This window comes from Cicer arietinum, chromosome 2 (genome assembly GCF_000331145.2).
Source record: "Cicer arietinum cultivar CDC Frontier isolate Library 1 chromosome 2, Cicar.CDCFrontier_v2.0, whole genome shotgun sequence".
Lineage (NCBI taxonomy): Eukaryota > Viridiplantae > Streptophyta > Magnoliopsida > Fabales > Fabaceae > Cicer > Cicer arietinum.
Window position 1 is genome coordinate 29,705,892 of NC_021161.2, and position 23,297 is coordinate 29,729,188.

Sequence of the window (23,297 nt, forward strand, 5' to 3'; positions counted from 1 at the left end):
AATACACCTCTTTGTAACATTCAGATTTATTCAAAATTTGCACCTTGTATTCGAATACATCCTTCATGTAGTCGAATACAAATTCGTGATTTTTGCCACTGACTTGTTTTGTATTCGATTACAGAAGGTCGTAGTCGAATACATATGCAAAGGTTTTAGCTACTGACTTGCTTTGTATTCGATTACAGATGGGCATAGTCGAATACAGATGTAAAAGTTTTGGCTACTGACTTGTTTTGTATTCGACTACAGTAGGTCGTAGTCGAATACAGATGCAAAGGTTTTGGCTACTGACTTGATTTGTATTCGACTACAGCAGGTCATAGTCGAATACAGATGTGAAGCTTTTGCTTATGACTTGCATCTGTATTCGAATACACTATGCTGTATTCGAATACACCTTTGTATTTTGTCAAAAATATTAGTTTTAAGACTTTGTTAATGTATTTTTGACTTTTGAAAATACTTTATATGCATATGTAAATATGAATGGTTCTCATGTATTTGAAGTATTGGTTGTATCATTTACCTTTACATTTAACATCTAATATGTTTGGATTTAACATTTTATCAATGAAGATATTTGAACTTCTTTTTGAGCTTGTTGCTTTGATCATATTTATTGATCTCTGTCTTCATCAAAAACATGTATTTTACATTCTCCCCCTTTTTGATTATGACAAAATGTTGTTGTTTTGGAGAAATTGTATCATTCTAACATTGCTCCCTTGTAATGTATGCGTATTCCCCTGTTGATCTTGAATGTATGTGATCATATTGAAAACTTGTTTGAAGACCTACAAAGGTTTTTAAAGAAACAACAATACCAAATTTTATCCCCCTTTGACATGATCAAAAAGAAGGAAAAATATTGAAACATACAATTTCAAGCATATAAACACGAATAAAGGAAAAAATAGCACACTTTGTAAACAAAAGAGAATGACATAATAAAGGATGGAGTCATGTTCAATTAAGTACATCAAAACGACCGAAATGGTAAGCGAGTTTGAATATTGTCAGCATTAATCGATACACAACCAAACTAAAATAATTAAAATCCTAGCATCGAAATATTACACAAGCAAACAATAGCAAATAAATTCCTAGCATCGAACTAGTCAAAATTCGTTGGAATGTAGAGATGATCAATCTTGTCAGATAAACTACTAATGTCCTGGGATAATGTTTCATAGTTGCGAGCAATAGTAGTTTAGATGTTGTGGAAGCGAGTGTCGATATAAGTGGTCAGATTTTGGAATTTGGTTTGCATGAAGGTTTGGAGAGAGTCATGTTTGTTCATGATCATGTTATTGGAGATATAATCATCATCAGACATTGTTTCCTCGCCGTCTTCATCATCTTGGGCAACAACATTTGAGGGACCAACAGTGTCCTCTTGAGCGGCATCAGATGCTTGACCAAGGTCATCTTTATGCACATATGATTGAAGCTGTTCATTCCATACTATCCTTATGCTAGACAGGACGCCCAAATCCAGCAGATTTTTCTTTGTGGACGTATACATGACGAATCTGAGATCCTTCTTTAGCATATGGTAAGCCAGTTGCTTCTTTGGACCCAAACATTACAGATTTAACAAAGTATGCCCAGTTTAGTGGACATCCTTCATACATAAAGTCCATGATCTGTAACTCAAACTCTGAAATTTGGGAGTAATTGACATCCTTTGGAACCAAAATGTAATTGAGAAAATAGTGCAGAAGGTGATAATCAACGGTAAGATTCCCAACTCCATACCGCTGCTGCGCATATTTTGACCCAGCCGAAGTCCTCTTCTGCTCCATAGTGTGTTTGTCATAACGACATAAGGCAACATAAGCATCATATTTAGACATACCAGCTCATTCACACAAGTTGTTGGGACAAAAAATTTGACCTTCAAAGGGAATGTTCAAGATTTCCCCAATGATTTTGGTGTTTAACCGAATGGTTTTTCCCTTGACTCGGGACACTAGCACATTTCCATCTTGGGTGAGATTACAATAGAAAACCCTAACTAAATAAGGATAGACAAGACCTTTGTAACCAATAAAATCTTCAACATGTTGGGCTTTGAGCAACTCAGGAAATTGAAAGGCAGAGAAGGAATTCAAAGTACCGTATTTTAGAATGATGAGTCTCTTGTTAGAGTATAGTGTGCGAAACCGGTCGATTTCTTCCAGTGTGTGTAGAAGCCGGGATAAACCCGTGATGTTCGGATTCTTTGTGCGCTTTCTTGAGGGACCTACTGATGCATGCTTCGTTCTTGGTCCTCGTTTGCGTGCATCCATGTTGAGAAAGGAAGTTTTGACAGTTTTGTGAAAAATGGGTTTGAGAGAAAATTTTTGACAGATTTGAGAAATCTGATTTTGAATGAAAGATTTGAGTAGAAACTGATTTTGTTTGCAAGGTGAGTTGATTGGGTAACTTGTGGGAAGGAAGATTGATGAGATTTTTGGAGGAGAGAAGAACGGCTACAACAGTGTATTCGAATACCAAATGTAAAATAAACCTTAAAATGTAAAACAACTTTTATATTTGGGCAAAAACGCGAATGTGTATTTGACTACATGCCTGTGGTATTCGAATACAGATTGTTCTGGGAACGTGTATTCGACTACATAGGGGTTGTATTCGAATACAAGAATTTCTGAAAAATTATGTATTCAAATACGGTCATTGTGTATTCGACTACAACTTCGAATTTTTGCTTAAAAACTAATTTTTTTCACATAAATCTCTACCTTTAAAAGAAGTTTAACACAAACAAATTGTTAACTCTACATATAATATTTTGACTTTGTCAATGATATTCACACATTATCATCTAACTCTAATTATCATTCGTCTGACTCTGAAGAAAGTCAATGTCTTTGAGAAAAGTCAACGCTTCTGATAAAAGTCAATGTATTTGAGAAAAGTCAACACAATAGTTTTCATTTACAAAAAAGTCAACGACTCTGATAGAAGTCAATGACTCTGGAAGATGCATATGTTCAGAAAGAGACTTGGAAAAATTCTAGAAAAAAATGATTGCACTGAATGGAAATATATTGGCTAAGTGTTTTTAATTGCTAGAAACGATTTGCAACCACTAACAACGATAATGATTTATGAATTTGCAGAAATAGTCAGAACTGAAACACCACTTCATCGCAACGTTCAAGACATCAATTCATATTTGAACAAATGATAATACAATTCAAACCCCTCGTTTCTTGTGTTATTGAAACTTCATAAATGAAATATGAAAACAATGTCAAAATTAAAGATAGATCAATCAAAGCCTTTATTTGATACCATAAGAATGTTCTTTCACAATTCCTCAAATAAGCTGATTTGTGCAATATGTCTAAAATGCACTATTCTTGAAATGACTTCAACTACAAATTTGCTCCTTGTCCATTTTCGAGTTCACTTAAAAACATTTAAGATGATAGAACTTGCTTCAATATGAGAAAGAATATTATGTCATAATAGTATAGTAAAGAAAACGTTCTTATGCATCAAGCATAGTATTCTTACTATGTAATTTTGAGTGATGTTTTGTTCTTTTTGTGAGTGAGATACTTAAATTAACAATTCCTATTATCAATATTAAAACACTCAAAAACACAAATTAGATCACAAAATGATCATGATCTTAAAACTATAATTTTAAAATATTTGATATCTTTATAAACATCAAATTGAGATTTTGCCTCAACAATATATACACCATTTGGTCACTATTAAAAAATAACTACATTTATGAATATTAAGAATTTTATTTTAGTGAATAGAAGATTTAATTATGTACAATTAATTTTTTATATTTCGTAAAATGCAAATTTTAATTTACTAAATTATCTATTTTAAATGTCACATATTCAACTAAACATATTAAATATTTTTAATTAAGAAATAACGTAGAATCAAAAGAATTAGTCTTAAGTCCTATCTACCATCTTTTATAAGAAAAATAAAATAAAGGGAGTATATATTTGTGCAGAAGTGTGAACAAGTTTTTTTTGACCCCAAACGTGAACAAATAGAAATGCTCGCAAAATTAAATAAATAAAAGAAAATAAATAAATACCTCGCCAACAGCTTCAAGGAAATCGAAGGCAACGCGAAACGCCCCGTTACAGTTCGAAAGAGCAGAGCGAATAACAAATTGGATTGAACGGGGTGTTTTTTTGATTTCCAAAACACTAGATAATTGATTATTGACCATTATCATCCTATAAACAATCATCAAGTACTTTAAATTAGATCTTTGATTTGGATCTTCATTTTTGAATCTACAAAAATAATAATCATCAATTTAGGGATTCATTTCAACCATGGATAGCATAATGAGCAAACTTCGAAATCTCGACGCGTATCCTAAAATCAACGAAGATTTCTATAGTCGCACGCTTTCAGGCGGTGTCATCACTCTCGCTTCTTCCATTCTCATGCTCTTGCTTTTCTTCTCCGAGCTTCGTAACTCCTTTTTCATTCGTCGTTTTGCTTTTTTTTCCTTTGTCGTTTTGGTAAGGATGAATCTCTAAATCTCATTTCCGTTTTTGCTACTGTTTTAGGGTTGTATCTTCATGCCGCAACTGAAACTAAGCTTATTGTAGATACTTCTAGAGGAGAAACGCTGCGTATCAATGTAATCTTTCGTTGAAATTTAAATTTTAAATTGTTGGATATTTTTTTATTGCAATGTGTTCATTGTTTAATTATTGTTATGTAATGTTGTTTGGATTGTTTGCTTCATGAAGTAATTGATTTTTGTTGCTTTGATGTTGAATGTGCAGTTTGATGTTACATTTCCTGCACTAGCGTGTTCTATACTTAGTCTTGATGCCATGGACATAAGCGGGGAACAGCATCTAGATGTAGTATGTATCATTATGAAAATCCTCTAGTTTTTTTCTTCGTTTTTGAGCTTGAGCAACTAGTACTTAGTAGTTTTTTTTAATATTTATGATGTTTATCAAAGAATGCTTATAGACCTGAACAGCAAGGATAAAAGGATGAATTTGTAACAATTTTATTTTTCTTTTGTTTTAACTCTCAGAGACATGATATAATCAAGAAAAGAATAGACTCTCATGGCAATGTGATAGAAACAAGGCAAGACGGAATTGGTTCTCCCAAGGTAAATAATATTATTATTTGTCTTTGTTGTGACAAATGTATTTTTGTAATTAACATTTTTACAAATGTTACTTGATTACTGCTGTGAATAGATTCACATTTTTTTCATTGTTGTTTCTACATATCTCACATTGTAAACATTTTATGAAGTTTTTACAAGGTTGACTAGCTAAAATTATTTACAGGATATGTTCGCCTTAGGAAATGAAATTTTATCATGGTCAGATGTCTCATTCACTTTAAGATGCATATTCTATTAGGTTTTGCCCTTCTTAAGATAGAACTAGTTCTGCTTTATCCAGAATTTCTTTTGTATTTCTCTTGTTCACACTTCATTTGTAGAACATTTTCTTTATATAACATTATAACTGTTTCTTTGCCCAGATTGAAAAGCCCTTGCAAAGACATGGAGGTAGGCTTGAGCAAAATGAGACTTATTGTGGATCCTGTTATGGTGCTGAGTTGGTAAGCCTGGTTTTAAGTTATGCTTTATTAGAATAAAGGAGTTATATTTTATTGCCTTATTCAAGTATTGATTGCTGGATAGAAGACAGTGACCATTATTAGTTGCTACATTGCATAATACAAAATCCTATATATTTTGCACTCCTGTTTGCTCCTAAATATTTATGAGAACTTATTTGTCCTCAATAAACAGCTTTTGACAAGGAAGGATTAGCTGTGAAGTCCCTGCAACTTCCTTCCTTCTATCTAATAGCATATTCATGAAATGTTCATAGAAAACTATAGGTCAAACCATTATGAGAGGTTTTAAAATAAATGGTCTAGGCTCATTATTGATTAGGGGAGGGGAGATACATGTGGGATAACTTGAAGGCTATGTAGTCAATGGCGGATAGCGTAGCGTAATGGATGACCCCCAAAACGCTATTGCGGTGTAGCGCTTAGCGATATGGCCGCTATGCTAAAGTCTGGGGGTGAGAAAAAAAGGGGAGAAGAAGAGGTTTGGTGGTACAGAGAACAGGGGAGTGAAGGTCGCACCAGAGTTGTCCATAGTCATGCCGGAATCTCATGGCAGGAAAAGTTGCATAAAGGTGATGAGATGAAGGTCGCAGCCAAGCAGAGGAGGCGACAGGTCGTGAATGAGAAGAAATAATAGATTGCAAAAGGAAAAACCCTAATTGCTTCAAAAAGAATAAAATGTAAGGGCTATTTGTCTTTTCGCAGAATAAATGAGGGTGCTTCTGTCTTTTCACGATAAATAAGGCCTTTTTTGTCTTTTGGTGATAAAAAATGAGGGCTTTTTTTAGTCTTTTTGTGAGAAAAAACAAGGGCCTTTATGTCTTTTTCTCCCCATCTTCACTGTGTCGGTCATACTCTCCCTGCTTTCTACGCCATTCCTCTGCGATTTCGCTGCCACGGGCAGCGCTACAGCCACTACACTGATCCGCTGCGCTACTGCGTTTTGCATAGCGTCAAACCTCCGCTACGCCATGCAATGCCATGGTTGCGACCGCAACCACTGCTATTGACTACAGAGGTTGAAGGAGAGAGAAAAAGGAAAAACCAGAATGTACACTAACTATATCGGGGGAAGGGATAGCGGTAAAACCGTGAAAGGGGTCTGGAAACTTAGCAATTGTGTATTAAAATGTTGGCCGAGAAGAAGGGTTGGCTCTCTCTCTCTGAGAACAGTAGTAATATTTCTCTTTTATGTTTTGGATTTCTTCAGCTTGTAAGGAGCTGGTAGGACCCTTAAGCCTATAACTAAAGATGACCCAATCAGTGGATCATACTCACAAGAGCACCAATTCTAGAAAGCGGAAGAGAAATGTGAATGGGAGTTAGTTAGGATATTCCCTGATTTCAGGGGAATTTCTGTTATAAAAGAGAGGATAGCAGAGTGGGGAAGGCATTCAGAAAACATTTAGAACTTTGATATGAGGGATTTCTCTTTGGTTTACGAGTTTTTGCTCTGGTTTAGGAATCTTGACTCTGGCTTCATTTCTGCAATTTCCTACTGTAAGAGCTGTAAAGATAATTTTTCATTCAATAAAATACACTGTTTCTTGTTCTGAAATTGAGTTCTATCGTTGGTCCGACCTGCCGGATACTCAAAATGAGCCATGGTAATTGAAGACGCTAATGCCACCAAAGATGACTGATTTTTAGAGACGTTGAAGATGCAAATTGCGACGGTTGAAGACTCGATGCAACAAGCACTGGAAGATTTTTGTCACGCTGCTGGTTGAATTCGCAAAACTACAGAATCGACCCAATACCAGAGACACGTCCATCCTCCGGTGATGAATGTGTCAGAATTCATGATGGCAGTAAAGAAGGTTGAACTGCTGTTGTTTGATGGCGACAATCTAGTTGGATGGATTATGATAGAACCCAGACTTTCAAGAATGTAAACTGTTTATTATTTAATCTGAAATGGTGAGTTTGAAGCTCTACAATGGTGGAAAAACAGTAAAGAAAAGACAAACAAGAGTTCTAAGAACTCCTAATCCAGAGCCAAACTCCTAACCAGAGAGAAAACTCTCCTAACCAACTCTAACAACTTTTCTGAATACCCCTAACTTCTCCTCCCTCTTACTTATAATAGAGACTATAACATAATCCCATAAAATTAGAGAATATACTAACTCTTATTCTCTAAACAACTTATCTATTGGGCTAAGTCCCAATCTTTGGTATCCTGTCACTACCGTCCCCTTGAGAAACAGCCTTGTCCTCAAGGCTGAATTATGCATCCCTGGCTGCCAAATCTTTCCTCGGCACCAAAACTTGCCTCTATCAAATACAAAAAAAAATTGAGCAAGTCATGGAAAATGAGTAAACCACTCCAGCAATAGTCACAAGCTATAGCTGCCATAGGAAAATTGAGTTCTCTTGGGTCCCATTGTCGAATCAACACTGAGTAATACAATGACATTATCTTCTCCTTACTCTATAATCCTTGTTTTGGATTAATGCTGGGTTTTAAAAGAGCCTAATCCATATTGGCTTCCTGCAAAGCACATGTGCCCAAGCATATATGAAAATTGCACTCCAGCTAGCATTTTTAAACGAAATGAGCCGAATGCAACATTTTGGAAACTCACAAGCTTTTCTATTTTGCACCCCATCTTTACCATCCCACTGACCGAAGTCCAATATGTCAAGGAATTTACCCAATTCACTTAGTGCGGAACACACTTCTCTCCCCTTTTTATAGAATGCCCATCTTACCCTTTATTATAGAGTACCCATCTTGCCCCTCCTTTCTCTAGAACCTTCCCTACTAAAACAGCCATGAAAAATTCCAGTTTACATGAAATGGATCCCTTTGTGTTTTCAAGTCCATGTGCCGCCGCCGATTTTGGTTGTAGATGCGCCGCCGCCTGCAACACGACTTGACGGTTCTGGTTTTGCAGGATGTGGGTTGCAAAACATCAGATCCATAAGTGTCAAAACCAGATCTGCAAATTTCTTCAACCAAGAGAGAGTGTCCTGACGACTGTCGGTGGAGGTTCGATTTCTGGTGACGACTGTTGGTGGAGGTTCGATTTCTGGTGGCTCTGGCAGAGGTGGTGGCTCAACCACACATCTCCTTGCTGCTTCCTCGTGTTCACTGCCATTACTTTTGCTCGTGTCTATATCATTTTGGTTCACGACCTTCATCTTCTCATAAAAGCTTGTGTGACACACACATCGACCTTTAGCTCCTCTTCTTTTCTTGCGATACCTATAACAAGAGTTTGAGCCTCAAACTCCTTCCCTTCTATATCTACTTCCTTCTTCATCATCATCATCAATTTGGATTCAGAAATCGAATCTTTCTTGTAAAAGAAAGATTGAGCACTTGTTGAAAGAATGACAACCTTGTAGTTTTGCCAACTGTGTCATCATGACTTGACAAAATTCCTCCATCTCTTTTATTTTATATTATTATGTTTATTTTTATTCTGTCATTATTACTCAGTTTTACTATTGTAATTTCTTTTCCTATATAAACAGCTTAGGGCTGTAATAATAAAACATGAAAGTATTTTGTCTTTTACTTTCTTCAACGTTTCTTCTCAAGTGAATCGTCTTCGTGAAGATCGTGAAGAGCAATACCTTGGGTATTTTGTGGGGGAGACTCCACGCTGACATTCGTTTACGAGTTCAAACCTTCAACCCTCAAACATCTAAGCGATGTGGATGGCTCGTGACACGAAAACGAAATTGAGAGGGTTGTTAATTCCACGAGACAATGGTTTTGGATGCACGAAGCTGTGGAATAAAGGAAGAGGTTCAAATGTTAGGCCCCAGGGATGAAGTGGATGCGGCTCAGTTCTTAACCTGTCCAAGCAAGCTTACTCACGGGTCCGGGTTAGGCCCAAATGCGAATGCCCTATCCAATGCGTACCAACCCGATCCCATCCCTAGTTCATTCTCGAACACGCACACTCCACGGGTTATTAGAGATGATAAACGGAGAAACAACATCGAACTAGGGGAGTCAAACACCTTTATTACTCTGAACTCCTAGACCGAAAAGAAAAGGGCCTCTGTTTTAGATGTGGTGAACGTTACCATCCTACGCATCAATGTGAAGAAAACAACTGTGTTTGGTGATTTAGGGCAATGATGAAGCTATTAACAAAGGAGAAGTGATTGCTTTGGAAGTGAAGGACAGTGAAGAAGAAGTAATGAAGGGCGCCAACTCTCTTCAAAAGGTTAGTCCCACAACCTTGAGGTTGTATGGAAGCCTGGATGGGGTTCCGATCCTGTTGTTGGTGGTTATTGGAGCTAGCCACAACTTTCTAAAGTAGAAGCAATTGTGTAGCTCCCAGCAGAGCAGAGCAAGACAACGAGTGTAAGACTTGGAAATGGTGTTTGCGTGACTACGACAGAAAAATGTAAGAGGTTTGAAGTTCACATCTGGAGAAATTTCACACAGCCATTGAGGCTTACATAATTGAGTTAGAATATGTAGATATGATTCTAGGTGTGGCTTTGTTGCACATGCTCGACAAAGTGGTGTTCGATAGATTGGGAAGATATGGCCATTCATGTTGATTGGAGAGGTGAAGCTGCACGGTCAAGCTCCTAGAGGTTGGAGAATTAAACAAGAAAAAGGGCTTGGTGTTGCAACCAAGATTACACTGCAAGCAAGAAGCATTACAAGGAGAGAAGGGAACAAATAAGTCATAAGTAGGAAATCTGGAGCATTGATGGAAAATCAACTTCATCATGTGAGCCTTGAAGACAAGGTAGTAGTAGGACCCAAGGTTGTCGAACTCTGGATCCTACCGAAGATCTTTGGGATATAGAAAAAGCGTAGATTGTGGGATCGTAACACAGATCTTAAGATCCGACAAAATAGACAAAATTATACCATAAAATTAAGAAAAATAACATTAACATAAAAATCTATAGAAGAAATAGAAGGAGAGAATCTGAAATTGAATCATTTAATTTATGTATTAAAAATTCCAAAGTTGAAAAACAATTAATCATTGAAAAAAAACCAAGTCCCAAGTTGCTGCCTTCAAAATCAGATTTTAATATAATTTAAAATTATTATATGTATGTTGTTGTTAAATCACAACAACAATTATTATTATTAATTAATTATTCAAAACCAAAAACAAAAACAAGCTATTCAATAGAGTAAGCAAAACGACGTGAATAGAAAAAAGGAGTAAGCAAGACGATTAGTAAAAAAAATAGAAAACAGAGTAAGCAAAATGGCACAGGTCATAATTCGTTAGGTTTTTTTAATGTGAAGCCCTGTTTTTCAAAAAACTAGGATTCAGACCCAACCCATTAACACAAGTGCAGAATTTGAAGGTGAAGAGGTGCAAAGCATGCCGGTGGAAACAGGTTGAAACAGCGCTAAACAGATCAGATCTTCGCAAAAACAGCGCTTCGTCTTCGCGAAACAGCTCTTCCTTTGCCGACACGGCACACTGCTCCCACGCTCTTCTTTTGCGCGCTCAAAGATCTGGGTTCTCCAACGATTTTGCCTTTGCTCTAACACTATTCACGCTAAACAACGCGTAACATCCTACGATATTACGCATTAGAGCTCGCTCCTAACAACCTTGGTAGGACCCTTAGGCCCATAACTCAAGAGGACCCAATCAGTAGATCTTACTCAAACGGGCACAAATTCTAGAAGGGGCAAGAGAAGTGTGAATGGAAGTTAGTTAGGATATCCCCTGATTTTGGGGGTATTTTCTGTTATAAGAGAGATGGTAGAGGAGTGGGGAAGGCATTCAGAAAACAGTTAGCACTTTGATAGGAGGAATTTCTCTCTGGTTTAGGAGTCTTGACTCTGGTTTCTATTCTGCAATTACTTACTGTAAGAGCTGTAAAGCTCCATTTTTTCATTCAATAAAATACACTGTTTCTTGATCTGAAATTGAGTTTTATCAGGAGCTTTGCTCCATCCATTGTTCTCATTTTTCATTTTTTATTTCTCGTAAGCTTCTCTGTAACAGAGATTATCTCTGATTTTGTTACAGCAATATACATTTTATTCAGTTTTTCCTATTCATATTTTGGATTCTATCAGATTACGACCTTAATTTTGTGCATATTTCTGATTGCAGTCAGATGAGGAATGTTGTAATTCATGTGAAGAAGTTCGGGAAGCATATCGAAAGAAAGGTTGGGCGCTCTCAAATCCGGATGTAATTGATCAGGTTTGTGACATTGACTTTCAGTTCAATAGTATTCCTAAACACATCAAACACAATGTTGGTCAATACACTTGAAATCTTCTAGTGCAAGGAAACTTCTCCATACTTTCATATTTATGTATATAGATTTTCAAAGTTCCCAGTTTTCAGGCTCCATGTAGATTACAAAACATATTATTGATATGCAAAAATGAAAATAGTTGTTAAACTCTATATTTGTGTTCTATTTATACAATTCTTTGATTGGAGAAATACTTTATACACATGTAATGCAGGAGGTCTGGTTAATGTTATAGTTGGTTTTACTACTCTGTTTTCACTGCAACAAATATTTTTCCTGGCAAATCTTGTTTTCTTTATGTTAACATTCTTGTAAAATGGAAAATGAACTGTTATCTGTAAACAATAATTATTTTGTAATGCAGTATCTTTTGTGGTTGAATAAGCAATTATAGTTTTCTTTTTACTAAAAGTTCACCTTACAGCTTGATCATGTCACTTGTAAACTGAGCCTTCAAAGGATGCGAAGTTTTCAGTTACACCTTCAATTAATACCTGCATGGACGTTTTACAAAAAATTTCCAATATAATTGGCTATATATGATGCAGTTTTTCCCTTTTATATTTAGCATGTATTTCTTATCATATTCACTTTGCTGTATCTTCAACAATGAGTGGTCTTATTCTCTTTCTCTTCTATTTAAATAATTCTACTGCCAATTCAAATTGTTCATCTAACATGGCCTTTATTATGGTGTATGATGTGCATCACATAGTGCAAAAGAGAAGGATTCTTACAAAGAATCAAGGAAGAAGAAGGTGAAGGATGCAATGTATATGGCTTCTTGGAAGTAAATAAGGTTGCAGGCAATTTCCATTTTGCTCCTGGGAAAAGCTTTCAGCAATCTGGTGTACATGTACACGACCTGCTGGCTTTTCAAAAGGAGTCCTTTAATGTAAGACATGATATGTTTTTTATTCAATTTGGTTATTTTTATTTCATCTTTTACTGTATATAATTTATAGCTTATGTAGAATAATAAATCAAGGTGGAAGTTATTCTTTTTGCCTATAAAGTTTCTTTTATCACGGATATTTCAAGACTCTAACTTATATCTATGAAATCTAATACAGTTAAGTCACCACATCAACAGATTAGCCTTTGGAGACTATTTCCCCGGTGTTGTGAACCCTCTTGACCGGTGAGCTCCTTATGTTCTAATAGCCTCGACAAAACTAATCAATGATTCATCAAACTTGATTATTGTATTCTGATATATTCTGAATTTCTGACACTTTCTTGATTATCAGTGTGCATTGGACGCAAGAAACACCAACTGGGATGTATCAGTATTTTATTAAGGTTAGTATTCTAGGAAATATTCAAATTTTTGTTATGGGTTAAATCAAGCTTTAATTTAACTGGTGGATATTTCCTCAGTCTACTGCATAAAAAGAAATATTTCTGTAAATTATAACTTTTATTGGTGTATGATTTTGACTTGAATAAACTAGCCATGGGAATCAGAACTCAAGTCAAAATTACAAGCCATTTGAGTCAAAACTCATATATTTGCTGCCGTATCTGATTTTGTGTGGTTGTTATCATGGTTTTGGCTCCTTGTTTGCTCTATTTTCAGATTTGTTTCTTCTCAACTTTCTGGTTTGTGCCTGAACTTGGTCTGTGCGCACCATTCTGGTCCTATCTTCATTCTCTTGCTTGCTACTGCAATTTTTTTCTGCTCCAGTTTTGGACATCTTAGTGGTTTGTTTGTCTTGTTTGTAAACTGTCGGAGTCATTCTTATCCCATTGTGTTTTCTTCCTTTACTCTATTTGGTCTCTAATGGCAGACTCCCTAGTCATTGGTCATAGCACATTGTCAACAGACAACAGTCTTTGGTATTTATCATCCAATCAATGTCATGGTTGAGTCGTGGGTACCTATCACAGATGACTTGTCACACTTATTTATTGTTTCGGTAGTCCTGCCACATTTCCATCGTCAAGATCGAGCTGCTGGCACCTGTCACAGAAAACCTTGTGACCTGTCCCATACTTGAGGACAATGTTTGGCCCAGTATACTTGCTGTTTGGTTTGCCTGCAGTTCGTGAAAGTTGGTTGCTTTGTTTTCTCTGTCTAAAGGAATATTTGTAACAAGCTTTGGGCACATTTGTCCATTTTTATAATATTCTATCTTTTTGTTATAACTTTTTTTAAAAAGAATTTTAAAAATAAAGCTTCAAATGATAAATTGGTTTAAATAGCTTATTAGCTTATCATAAAAGGTCATTTTAAGTATTTCATCTATTTGCTACAACTTTTTTTTTAATGAAATTTCATAAAATGATTAAAATGAGAAGCTTCTCATGAAAATAATGTTTGAGATATACCTTTTATAAAAATGCAATTTTTATCATGTTAAAATCAATAATAATGAATATTTATGCAAGGTAGTCAGAGTCTAGATCCTACGCAAGATCGGGGAAGTATCACAAGATCGTAAATCGTGAGATCGTCACACGGATCGTAAGATCCTACCAAATTTAGAAATTCATATGTATAAATTCATACATATGCCTATATAGCAACATAATTTAGTAAAAGAAACTTCAAATAACACCCAAAATTCACCAAGAAACTCAAATTTGGGATCATTAGATTCACAGAACAACTAAAACACTTCAAAACAGTAGCAAATCACACCAGAAAACAACTAAAAACCACCAAAACAGTAAATAACAACTACAAAGCTTCTTCAAAACAGTAGCATATCCATAATAACTCAATTCCCAAACAATTCATGTTGGAGAACATCATAATCACTCAAGGGATCTTCATTTCCATCATATCCATTTTCATCTTCATTCCATTATCTCCATCATCATTTCCATTGTCTCCCTCATCTTCATTTTCATCTTCACCTCCATTTTCAACTTCATCTACATCTCTGCCTCCATCATTTTCATCAAAATTATGAACAACAATATCCTCATCCTCTCCAATTTGGTCTTGATTCACTTCAACCAAGTCTTCATCCAAAATTTCGGTGCCTCCATCTACGTCTTCTTCCATAACCCAATCATCATCAGATCCAAGGTCATCAAACTCCACCTTGGGTGTTCTTCTCCCTCTTTTTTTTGGCCACTCTTAAATTAGCCATGACAAATACAACATCATTCTTCGTTTTTTGCTTCAAGCGGATTCTTCTTTTTGTATGGACCTTAAACAATAAATAAATAGAAATTAAGATAAGCAAGATGGAAGTGTTTTACTATTTAATTCTATTTTGTTAGAAATCTTACCATCTTGAAGGCACTCTAGTTACGTTCACACCCTGAGGAACTACATGTCAAGCTCAGTATGCGGATGGCAAATCTTTGAAGCTCTGGACGCACAATTCCAAACGAATCCCACCAATCTGCCGGAGAAGTTTTCTCAGGTGTTAGTTTGGCCAATGGTTTTCCAAAATACCCTAATCGTTTCTTGAAGTCATGCATTTGGACTTCAATCAGTGCTTGTTCTTCAGGATCAACTACGATTCTTGCCACCGTATGCAGCGATTTTGTCACTCTGGGAAAATTGAGATTCTGCTCGTTCTCGAGCACAAGGGAGGGTATCAGAATCGTAAAAACGTGGGATTTTATGTGCTGACTCCCAATTTTGACTACCATGTATCTATTCAATATGTTATTGAATGTCAATTACTTTTTTAATCTGTAAAAAATGAGTCCAAAATAACTTCTACTATTTTTGAATAAGTTTCCATAAAAATCAATTTTAGAAATATAAAGTTAAAATCACTTTTTAAAATCTATAACAAATTACCCTTTTTGTTTGAGGGGGAGTGTTAGAATATAAGAAACTATCGTATAAGATCTTCATAATATGCCATAAATATCTTAATTTTTCTCATAAGATCAGTTTCCAATCTTAGATTATCTCGTAATGGGGACAATTAGCGATGTTTAAAAGAAGAGAAAGGAGATGAAGGTTAGCAAAAAAATTAGTTTACATGTAATAGCACACATCTTCAATGAGGCACGCATGTTTTGGCTCTTATCTCAAGGCATTAAAATCCCTTAGATTTGTGACAACGCCTTTTGCTGTTCAGTTCAAAGTTCTGTATTTCATTTTCTGTAGATTGTGTGCCCTTTGGATTGGCACTTTCTTATGCACGATATGTGTAATTCTATACCAGCAAAACTTCTCTTTTTTTTATAAATTGAACAAATTTTACTGCTTCTTTCATATTCTTTTTAGGTTGTGCCTACTGTGTACACTGACGTGAGTGGGCATACTATCCAGTCAAACCAGGTTATTGATCTTATAAACGTCATCCTTTTTTATATTTCTTCTGCATTCTTGCAAGTATAATAAAAAGTGAATATTTTTGCAGTTCTCTGTGACAGAACACTTCAGGACAGGAGATGTTGGCCATTTCCAGTCCCTCCCTGGAGTTTTTTTCTTCTATGACCTTTCTCCGATTCAGGTGGTTTTTTGTTTTTCATAATTAACATAGCCTTTTGGTCTGATGTTCAGATATAGAATATCAAAATTAATAATTGCATATAGGCTTTTTCTATACTGTTTACTTTCAAGTTCTTTTTAAATCAGTTCTCTTTTTTTTTTCTTCTTTCTTTCATGCTTCTTATATTGTATTATATCTGAATTTTATTTTGCAGGTTACTTTTACAGAAGAACATGTCTCATTCTTACATTTTCTTACTAATGTGTGCGCCATAGTTGGAGGTATATATGGATCTTCCTTTTTGTCTTCAGTTTTGCATAATTGGCTTGAATAAGGTCATGAGACTTGTATCATTTCATTTCTCTGAATCTTGACATAATATGCTCGCTGTTTTTTGCATACAGGTATATTCACAGTTTCTGGAATACTCGATTCATTTATCTATCATGGCCAAAAGGCTATCAAGAAGAAAATGGAACTTGGTAAATTTAACTGATAGTTCTTCTCTCAGCACGTACCTTGCTGTTGTTGTACTTTCCACTGAATCGCTCTGAAAAATCTATTCAAGAGAAGATCAACCAGTGAATGAAATTCCCTGTGGGGTTCCCTTTTGTCCTTAGATGTTGTCATCAATGAAGGTTGAAATGCGTAATCATATCGTGTACAACAAAGGGCACTTTGCCATGATTCAAATATTTTCTGAAACAGCTCTGATGACGTGGTTCATGTGAAATTGTGAATGTTACATACTTTTTGGAAAGTAAAGGGACTTTCATTTATAGCCATGTACTTGCAGAACTCCTTTCCAGAACCATTAAAAGGAAATGCAATAGGAAACTTTTAATGGAAAATGATTATCTAAAGAGCGATAGTTATGCAGCTGCACTTTATTTGATGTTTTGATGTGAAGAAGCTTTTGTTATCTTTGCGCTTGTGGTTTTACTCTTCCAAAAAAATTGTTGTTATTTACTTCGATTCTAGAGTATAGGAGTTGCCTTTAAAACGAACGGTACGAAGTATTCTAAATTCGTTTCTAGATAAAATCTGAAAGAAAAAGAAAAGAACTTTAATGGGTCATGACACTAAATATTAATTACATTGTGCATATTGCGCTATTTTAATAGAGAAATTCTTGACTGAATAATCACCTAGCAACTAATAGTGACACAGCCAATGAAATTATTACAATTATTAAAAATATAAAATTGCAATCTGTAAACAAAGGCAAAAGAAACTACTACTTCTGAATTAACAACCCCCTTCCATCTCAACTTCAATGTAACCCTTGAACAACTCCAACAGTCACTAACCCAATCCCAATCAACTAATGGTAAATGACGTAATGTTAAATCGACTTTCTTCAAGAAGTGAATGTTAATCGACTTTTCCTCAAACCTCTCGTCCCTTTCCTTTCCTCTATCAAAGAAGACCTCCAATTCAAATACTACGAAGAATATGAACGACATTGAGTTGAATATCCAAGGGATTTTACGCTAAAAAAGTTGGCAAGAGTTTTATGCTTTTTTGAATCAGAATTGAGTTTTATTTTTAAATTCACCATAGATGATGTTGTTCTTGTTCTTAGTGTTGTTCCCTCATGTTGTCTTCTCTTTGAGTTTGCTTTCTAGAGTTGAGGATGAGAATTTGAAAGCGTTAAAAATTGAAGGGGTTGTGAATCTAAAGGGTAAATTGCTACCCAAGAGTTGGGCATAGTATCGTGGTGTTGATATGAAATTGAAACTGGTTGTTAAAAGCTAGTGTCAACTTTAAAGAAGCCCCTGTTGTAGTAAAGGGAAAACTCTATTGTCATTTGTCATCAGAGGATGCATGTTGGCAATTGAAAGCAACAATCTGGTTGGAAATTTAAAGTTGAAAAATCTTTTGGGTAGGAGTTGTGGCACTAATGCAAATCAATTGATTAGTGTGATTTTCATTGTATTGTTGAGAATGCTAAAATTTTGTTGCTTGCTATTTTGACCCCTATTTCATTTCTTTGTTCTTTTGCATGAGTATTTTTTTGCTTTCATATCTATTATCAATACTGATGCAGTTTCGGTAGGATAATTAGTTCTGTAATTCAAAATTTCAAATTATTCAGAAAACAAAGAGAAAAAGGAAAAATGATAGGAAGATAATAGTCATAGAGGGTTTCTCTAGATACTCTAGAGCAAAGCTCCAACACAATTATCACTCTAACAACAACTTATTCCTTCATAGTCTCTAAAATCCTAGAACTTATTCTTAAATACTACTGTAGAGATAATTCTAGAGAATATCTTACTAAGAAAATATTATGCATTGAATATCTTTATTATATATTACTATTAAAATATTAAGGAAATAATTCTAGATCATATCATTACTAAGAAGATGTATTCATAGAATATCTTTATTATATACTACTAATAAAATATTTCTATTACTTAGACACTCTACTAATTATTTAAACACCTCACTGGTAAACATAGCCATTTCTTAGCATTCCTTTCATAAATCTTCCATATCTTTATCGGTAGATGTGTTGCCATCACAAAGCCACTTTCCTTGAAGTTGAAGCCAAACTAATCGCACATCTATCATATATCAATACATCACATCTAAAACTAACTCTAAAATTAGTCATTTTCCAAAAGCAATTGGATAAAATTAAAATAACTAAATGACGCTACAAAACAAAAAATATATCCAATGTCATTCAAAAGGTCAATGTTAAGAACAAATCATCCTTGTTTTTCTCGAGTATTGCTGCTACCTAGAGGCAACCAACTATAGTTAAAAGGTTCCTGTTACAAAAAAAAAAAAATATCAACAGTACCCATGAGAAATCAATACTAAAAGGTAACATATACCATTAAATGGAACTAAAAAGTGGTTACAATGCATATTGATTACTTTATATACCTGATGTAATTACTGCATTCAAACCCCAAGTTGAGGTATATTTTTGCTATCAAAGGGTGAAAAAATAGTATTAGGTAAAAATATATATGTGAGCAATGTTGAACCAATAAAAATTGTAACATATGGTGCACTCAAAGATACACAAGCAGCTCTAGAAGATCCATATGTGTTATTCATAAAATTTATTTGGTCACTCACGTGATTATTCATAGCATAACAATTGCCTTCATTTTGTTTCTATGTTAAATATGATTTCATGATATGACATTATCATGTAGGTCAATCTCTCCAGAGGTGCTTCCATCCGTTCCATCAAGATACGTAAAATTTCACTTAAATGTGTGGGGGGTTTACTTTGGCTATTTTTGAATTCCTTCTCAATCTCTAATTATCGCCTTTTCATCATGATCTTCTCCAATGTTGCTAAAAATTGAGTGAGACTTGTTGTTTTCCCTACAATATCACCTAATACACTATTTTTACTCTCACTCCTTGGAGAGGACTTGATACCAGCAGAGAATACATCTATTTTGTATGCAGTCATAATCAAGTTATACTTATTGGTATGATAACTAGTATCAAAAACCACATCTCCAAAGTAGTCATAATCAATTTTAGATTTACCATCTTTCCAAAGAAAAACATTGGTCAAATGTGATTCTTGATGTAACTGTAAGAACATGGTATCTTGTTCTTCTCTATTTTGCAAAGGGTTGTCTCAAACTTGAGCATCCCTAAAATCAATTAACTTCAACTTTTCAGTGTAGACATAATTATGCATATCAATTAAATTTATACCAAGATTATTAAATCCACCAACTTCTTCCTCAAGATAACCCCAAATGTTTATAACTATCATAACACACTATAAGAAATTTGACTTATAGTAACAACACAAAGTCATGGATTAACGTATGAAATCTGTAGGTATACAGTGAAAAATATATACAAACGATATTTTTATATATCGTCTATAATCAACAAATATCGTTTTTATACCGTCACTATAACCGTAGTGACAAACGTTTGTCCGTTGGACAAAACTCAGAGTTTTACTTACAACTTTTGTACCGTGGACATAAAAACTTGCTTAATTTTATAAATTATGTACCTATGGTTTTTTCTCCTTCACTACACAATTTAGTGAGACTTGTATTCCGAAGGTATAGATTTTGACAACAATATTTTTTTTGGTTGGACAAATAATGTTATTTAGTAATTTTATTGAGCAAAATTAATCAAAATTGAGGGTTTGAGAGATTTTGCAGTGGAAATGAAAAGTTTTAGGATGGGATTATAAATTTTTTTTTTGGAATTTGTTTTGGGGCGCCCTGATAATTATACTAACCATTTAACTCTGTCACTAAATACCTATCTATACCTACAACTTCTTGTTTGATGTCTGTTGGTATATTATATTTGTACCTACGACATTTATATGTGTTACTAAAAATAACCTTTGTTATATAACAAAATTCTTGTAGTGACGGAATTCACCGTGAACTTTATGAGATCATCGTTTGACATTTAACAAATTCCTCATAGAACATAACATATGTCTTCGATGAAGAGATACAAACTCATGATTTCATCCAATACCAACATGGTGATTTTATACAATCCGTCCTTGCTCACATTAAATCTTGCCATGACATTGCAATTTGCTCTAGAATCCGCTCTATCATAAACCCTTCACCTAGATGTTCGTTGTTCTTAAACCCTTGTTTAGAATAATAAAATTATTTCACGTGTGTTTGTTTCTTGCCTACACAAAAACTCATTTTGAAGGCATGATCTTGATATAAGTTATAAATTTCATCCTTACTATTCACAACTTTGACCAAGAAAAATTTCTCAAGACTTGTGAATTTCAACAGATTGACATTTATTGATTTGCATATTTCACCAACAAATAATATAAATGTATTTTGAATGACATAAGATAATACATCCACATCTTTTGTAATTTATAATTAATAATAGCAAATAAAAAAATTCAAATTAAATAACTAGAAGAATAAAAAACATAAACATAACAACAACAAAAAAAAACTAGAAGAATATATCACCTATTGAATGGATAAAAAGAATAATATATATGCAACTTACGGTGTCATAACGGAACAATCTAGTACCTTGTGTTGTGTTGTTGCATGAAAACAAAATAGAAATAACTGTTTTAAACTCTAATTCTTTGCTTATATTATTGTTAAATTCGATGAGTTTCACTAATGCATGCATTGTTGATTACTTGGTTATCAATGTCTCACTTTCCATTTTTAAAAAAATAAATAAATAACTTTTGCAGTGGCATGTTTGACATTATTTTGACAATTTATACTATCTTTTGTTATCCTAGATGTGAGCTTTTGGGCTTAAACACTTTAATTCTTTGTTGTGTGATTATCCAGACATGTGTTATCCCTTCAGAACTTGCAATAATTCTGATTTGCATCACTTGTAATTTATGCATACACTGAAACAATTTTAGTTGGTTATTTGAGCCTTTTTAACTATCTTATGCAAATTTTATCATTTGCTAACCCCTTTGAGTGTTGCCATTTCTTTCGGTTACTAGCTACATTACAAGCCAAATATATGACTTTAGTTCCATCACCTTACTTGGAGTTAGGTAGTAAAACTTTTCTCACGTCTTGGTAAAATTATAAGTTTGGGGTTGCTCATGGGATAACAACTTTTTAAGTTTGGGTTGGTGATTCTCATAAATAAAATAAATAAAAAATCAAAAGAAAAAGAAATTCTTTTTTCAGCTTGTGTACTTTAATAAATAACATCTTCTTGGTTCTTTTATCAATGTTTGAGAATCTCCACAATAAAAATATGAAGAAAAAAAAAAGTAGTACAATAATTTAAAAATGTGTACCTAACTCCAAATAGAAAAGCCTACTATCCTAAAATGTTATACCCTTACCTAATGCCCATTACAACCAGATAATCATCTAAAAGTGTATGTTTTTTTTTTTTGCGTTGTGATTGCTAACTAGAATTTTTTCAAGCTTATGGTAGCGTGATGTTCTAGGATTTGAGTGATAAATTTGTAACTCTTACTAAACACTTGAGAGAAATTTTGGTGAGATTGTGTGAAGAGAAAGTTGAACTTGATGAATTGCTAAAGTGTATAAATTGTATTGTTTTTTATAGAAACCATGGAGAATGATGAATGTTTTATAGTAACTAGAACTTTGAGAATTTAGTTTGATTTGATTTGAGAAATTGAATTTAAGTTGCTTTTAAGTGTACAAATCTGAACATAATTGTTGCTTGTGGACAAGTAATAGATTAAGCAATAGATTATACTGCAGAACTTGGACTTACATATGTTAGATCTTGATGATGAGATGTATCTCTATTTAGAGAAAGTCTTACACATATCTAGGTGAGGGGATTATAATTAATATTGTAGTTGTATTTTGATTGTATTAAGTTATTACTCAGATTTATTGCTCTAAACTGATTTTTAAGTTTGTAATAGCATTTTATATTTGTTATAAAATTTTATTGCTCCTCACAAAATACTTATCACTAATACAACATAAGTACAACTTAAATAGACACATCTTAAATAGAAATACAACATAAGCTAGTATCATGGTTGAGTTAAGCTAGTAGTTTCATCATGTTCACTAGACAATCCATGATCTCATCAATGCTTCTGGGGTGATTCAAACTTTCTAAAATATCATGTGTAGATTGATGACTCATCATCATATGTATATTTTTTTATTGTTTTTAGTCTTATTTATCTTTTATTCATTAGTTAATTTAAGGAGTCATTTGATATATTTTGTTGATTTTAGTTCTTTGATTTAATGAAATATTTGTGTTCTTAATTCCTTGTTTAAGTAGAGATTTTTCGTAGTTTTGCGTTGTTTCTTTGTTTTAGTGCAGTGCTGAATTTTGGTGAGAAGTCAACATGACCTATGTGGAGTATTTCAGCCATATCTGGAGTTGTAGATGTTCAATTGGAGTCAAACCATGTGCAAATGAAAACTGAGATACATAGCTACAACTTTAATGCAGACACCAGGACAAAATTCGAAATCAAAAGAGGCGAATATTGCAATAAAGGCAAGGCATAAGATGTTGTGCGCTTAAAGCGTTCCCAAGGCGCATTTCAACAACATTTTCACA

The 23,297-nt window shown here is 34.1% G+C and overlaps 1 protein-coding gene across 1 annotated transcript; it reads left to right on the forward strand.

Moving 5' to 3' along the window:
- Positions 1 to 4,101: 4,101 nt before the first annotated feature.
- LOC101504779 (uncharacterized) lies at positions 4,102 to 17,139 on the forward strand. Its single transcript, XM_004514209.3, has 13 exons — positions 4,102 to 4,470; positions 4,569 to 4,642; positions 4,791 to 4,874; positions 5,054 to 5,134; positions 5,518 to 5,598; positions 11,685 to 11,777; positions 12,551 to 12,730; positions 12,909 to 12,976; positions 13,086 to 13,137; positions 16,037 to 16,090; positions 16,173 to 16,265; positions 16,459 to 16,525; positions 16,649 to 17,139. Exons 1-13 carry the CDS (start codon positions 4,329 to 4,331, stop codon positions 16,738 to 16,740), a joined length of 1,161 nt encoding a protein of 386 aa, XP_004514266.1. The 5' UTR covers positions 4,102 to 4,328; the 3' UTR covers positions 16,741 to 17,139.
- Positions 17,140 to 23,297: the final 6,158 nt, after the last annotated feature.

Excerpts from the sequence above, each read along its gene's own strand:
- LOC101504779 (XM_004514209.3), top strand. The coding sequence starts at position 4,329 with ATGGATAGCATAATGAGCAAACTTCGAAATCTCGACGCGTATCCTAAA. Across the intron at positions 4,643-4,790 it reads GAGAAACGCTGCGTATCAAT|TTTGATGTTACATTTCCTGC; the intron begins GTAATCTTTCGT and ends TTGAATGTGCAG. Across the intron at positions 16,526-16,648 it reads TGTGTGCGCCATAGTTGGAG|GTATATTCACAGTTTCTGGA; the intron begins GTATATATGGAT and ends TTTTGCATACAG.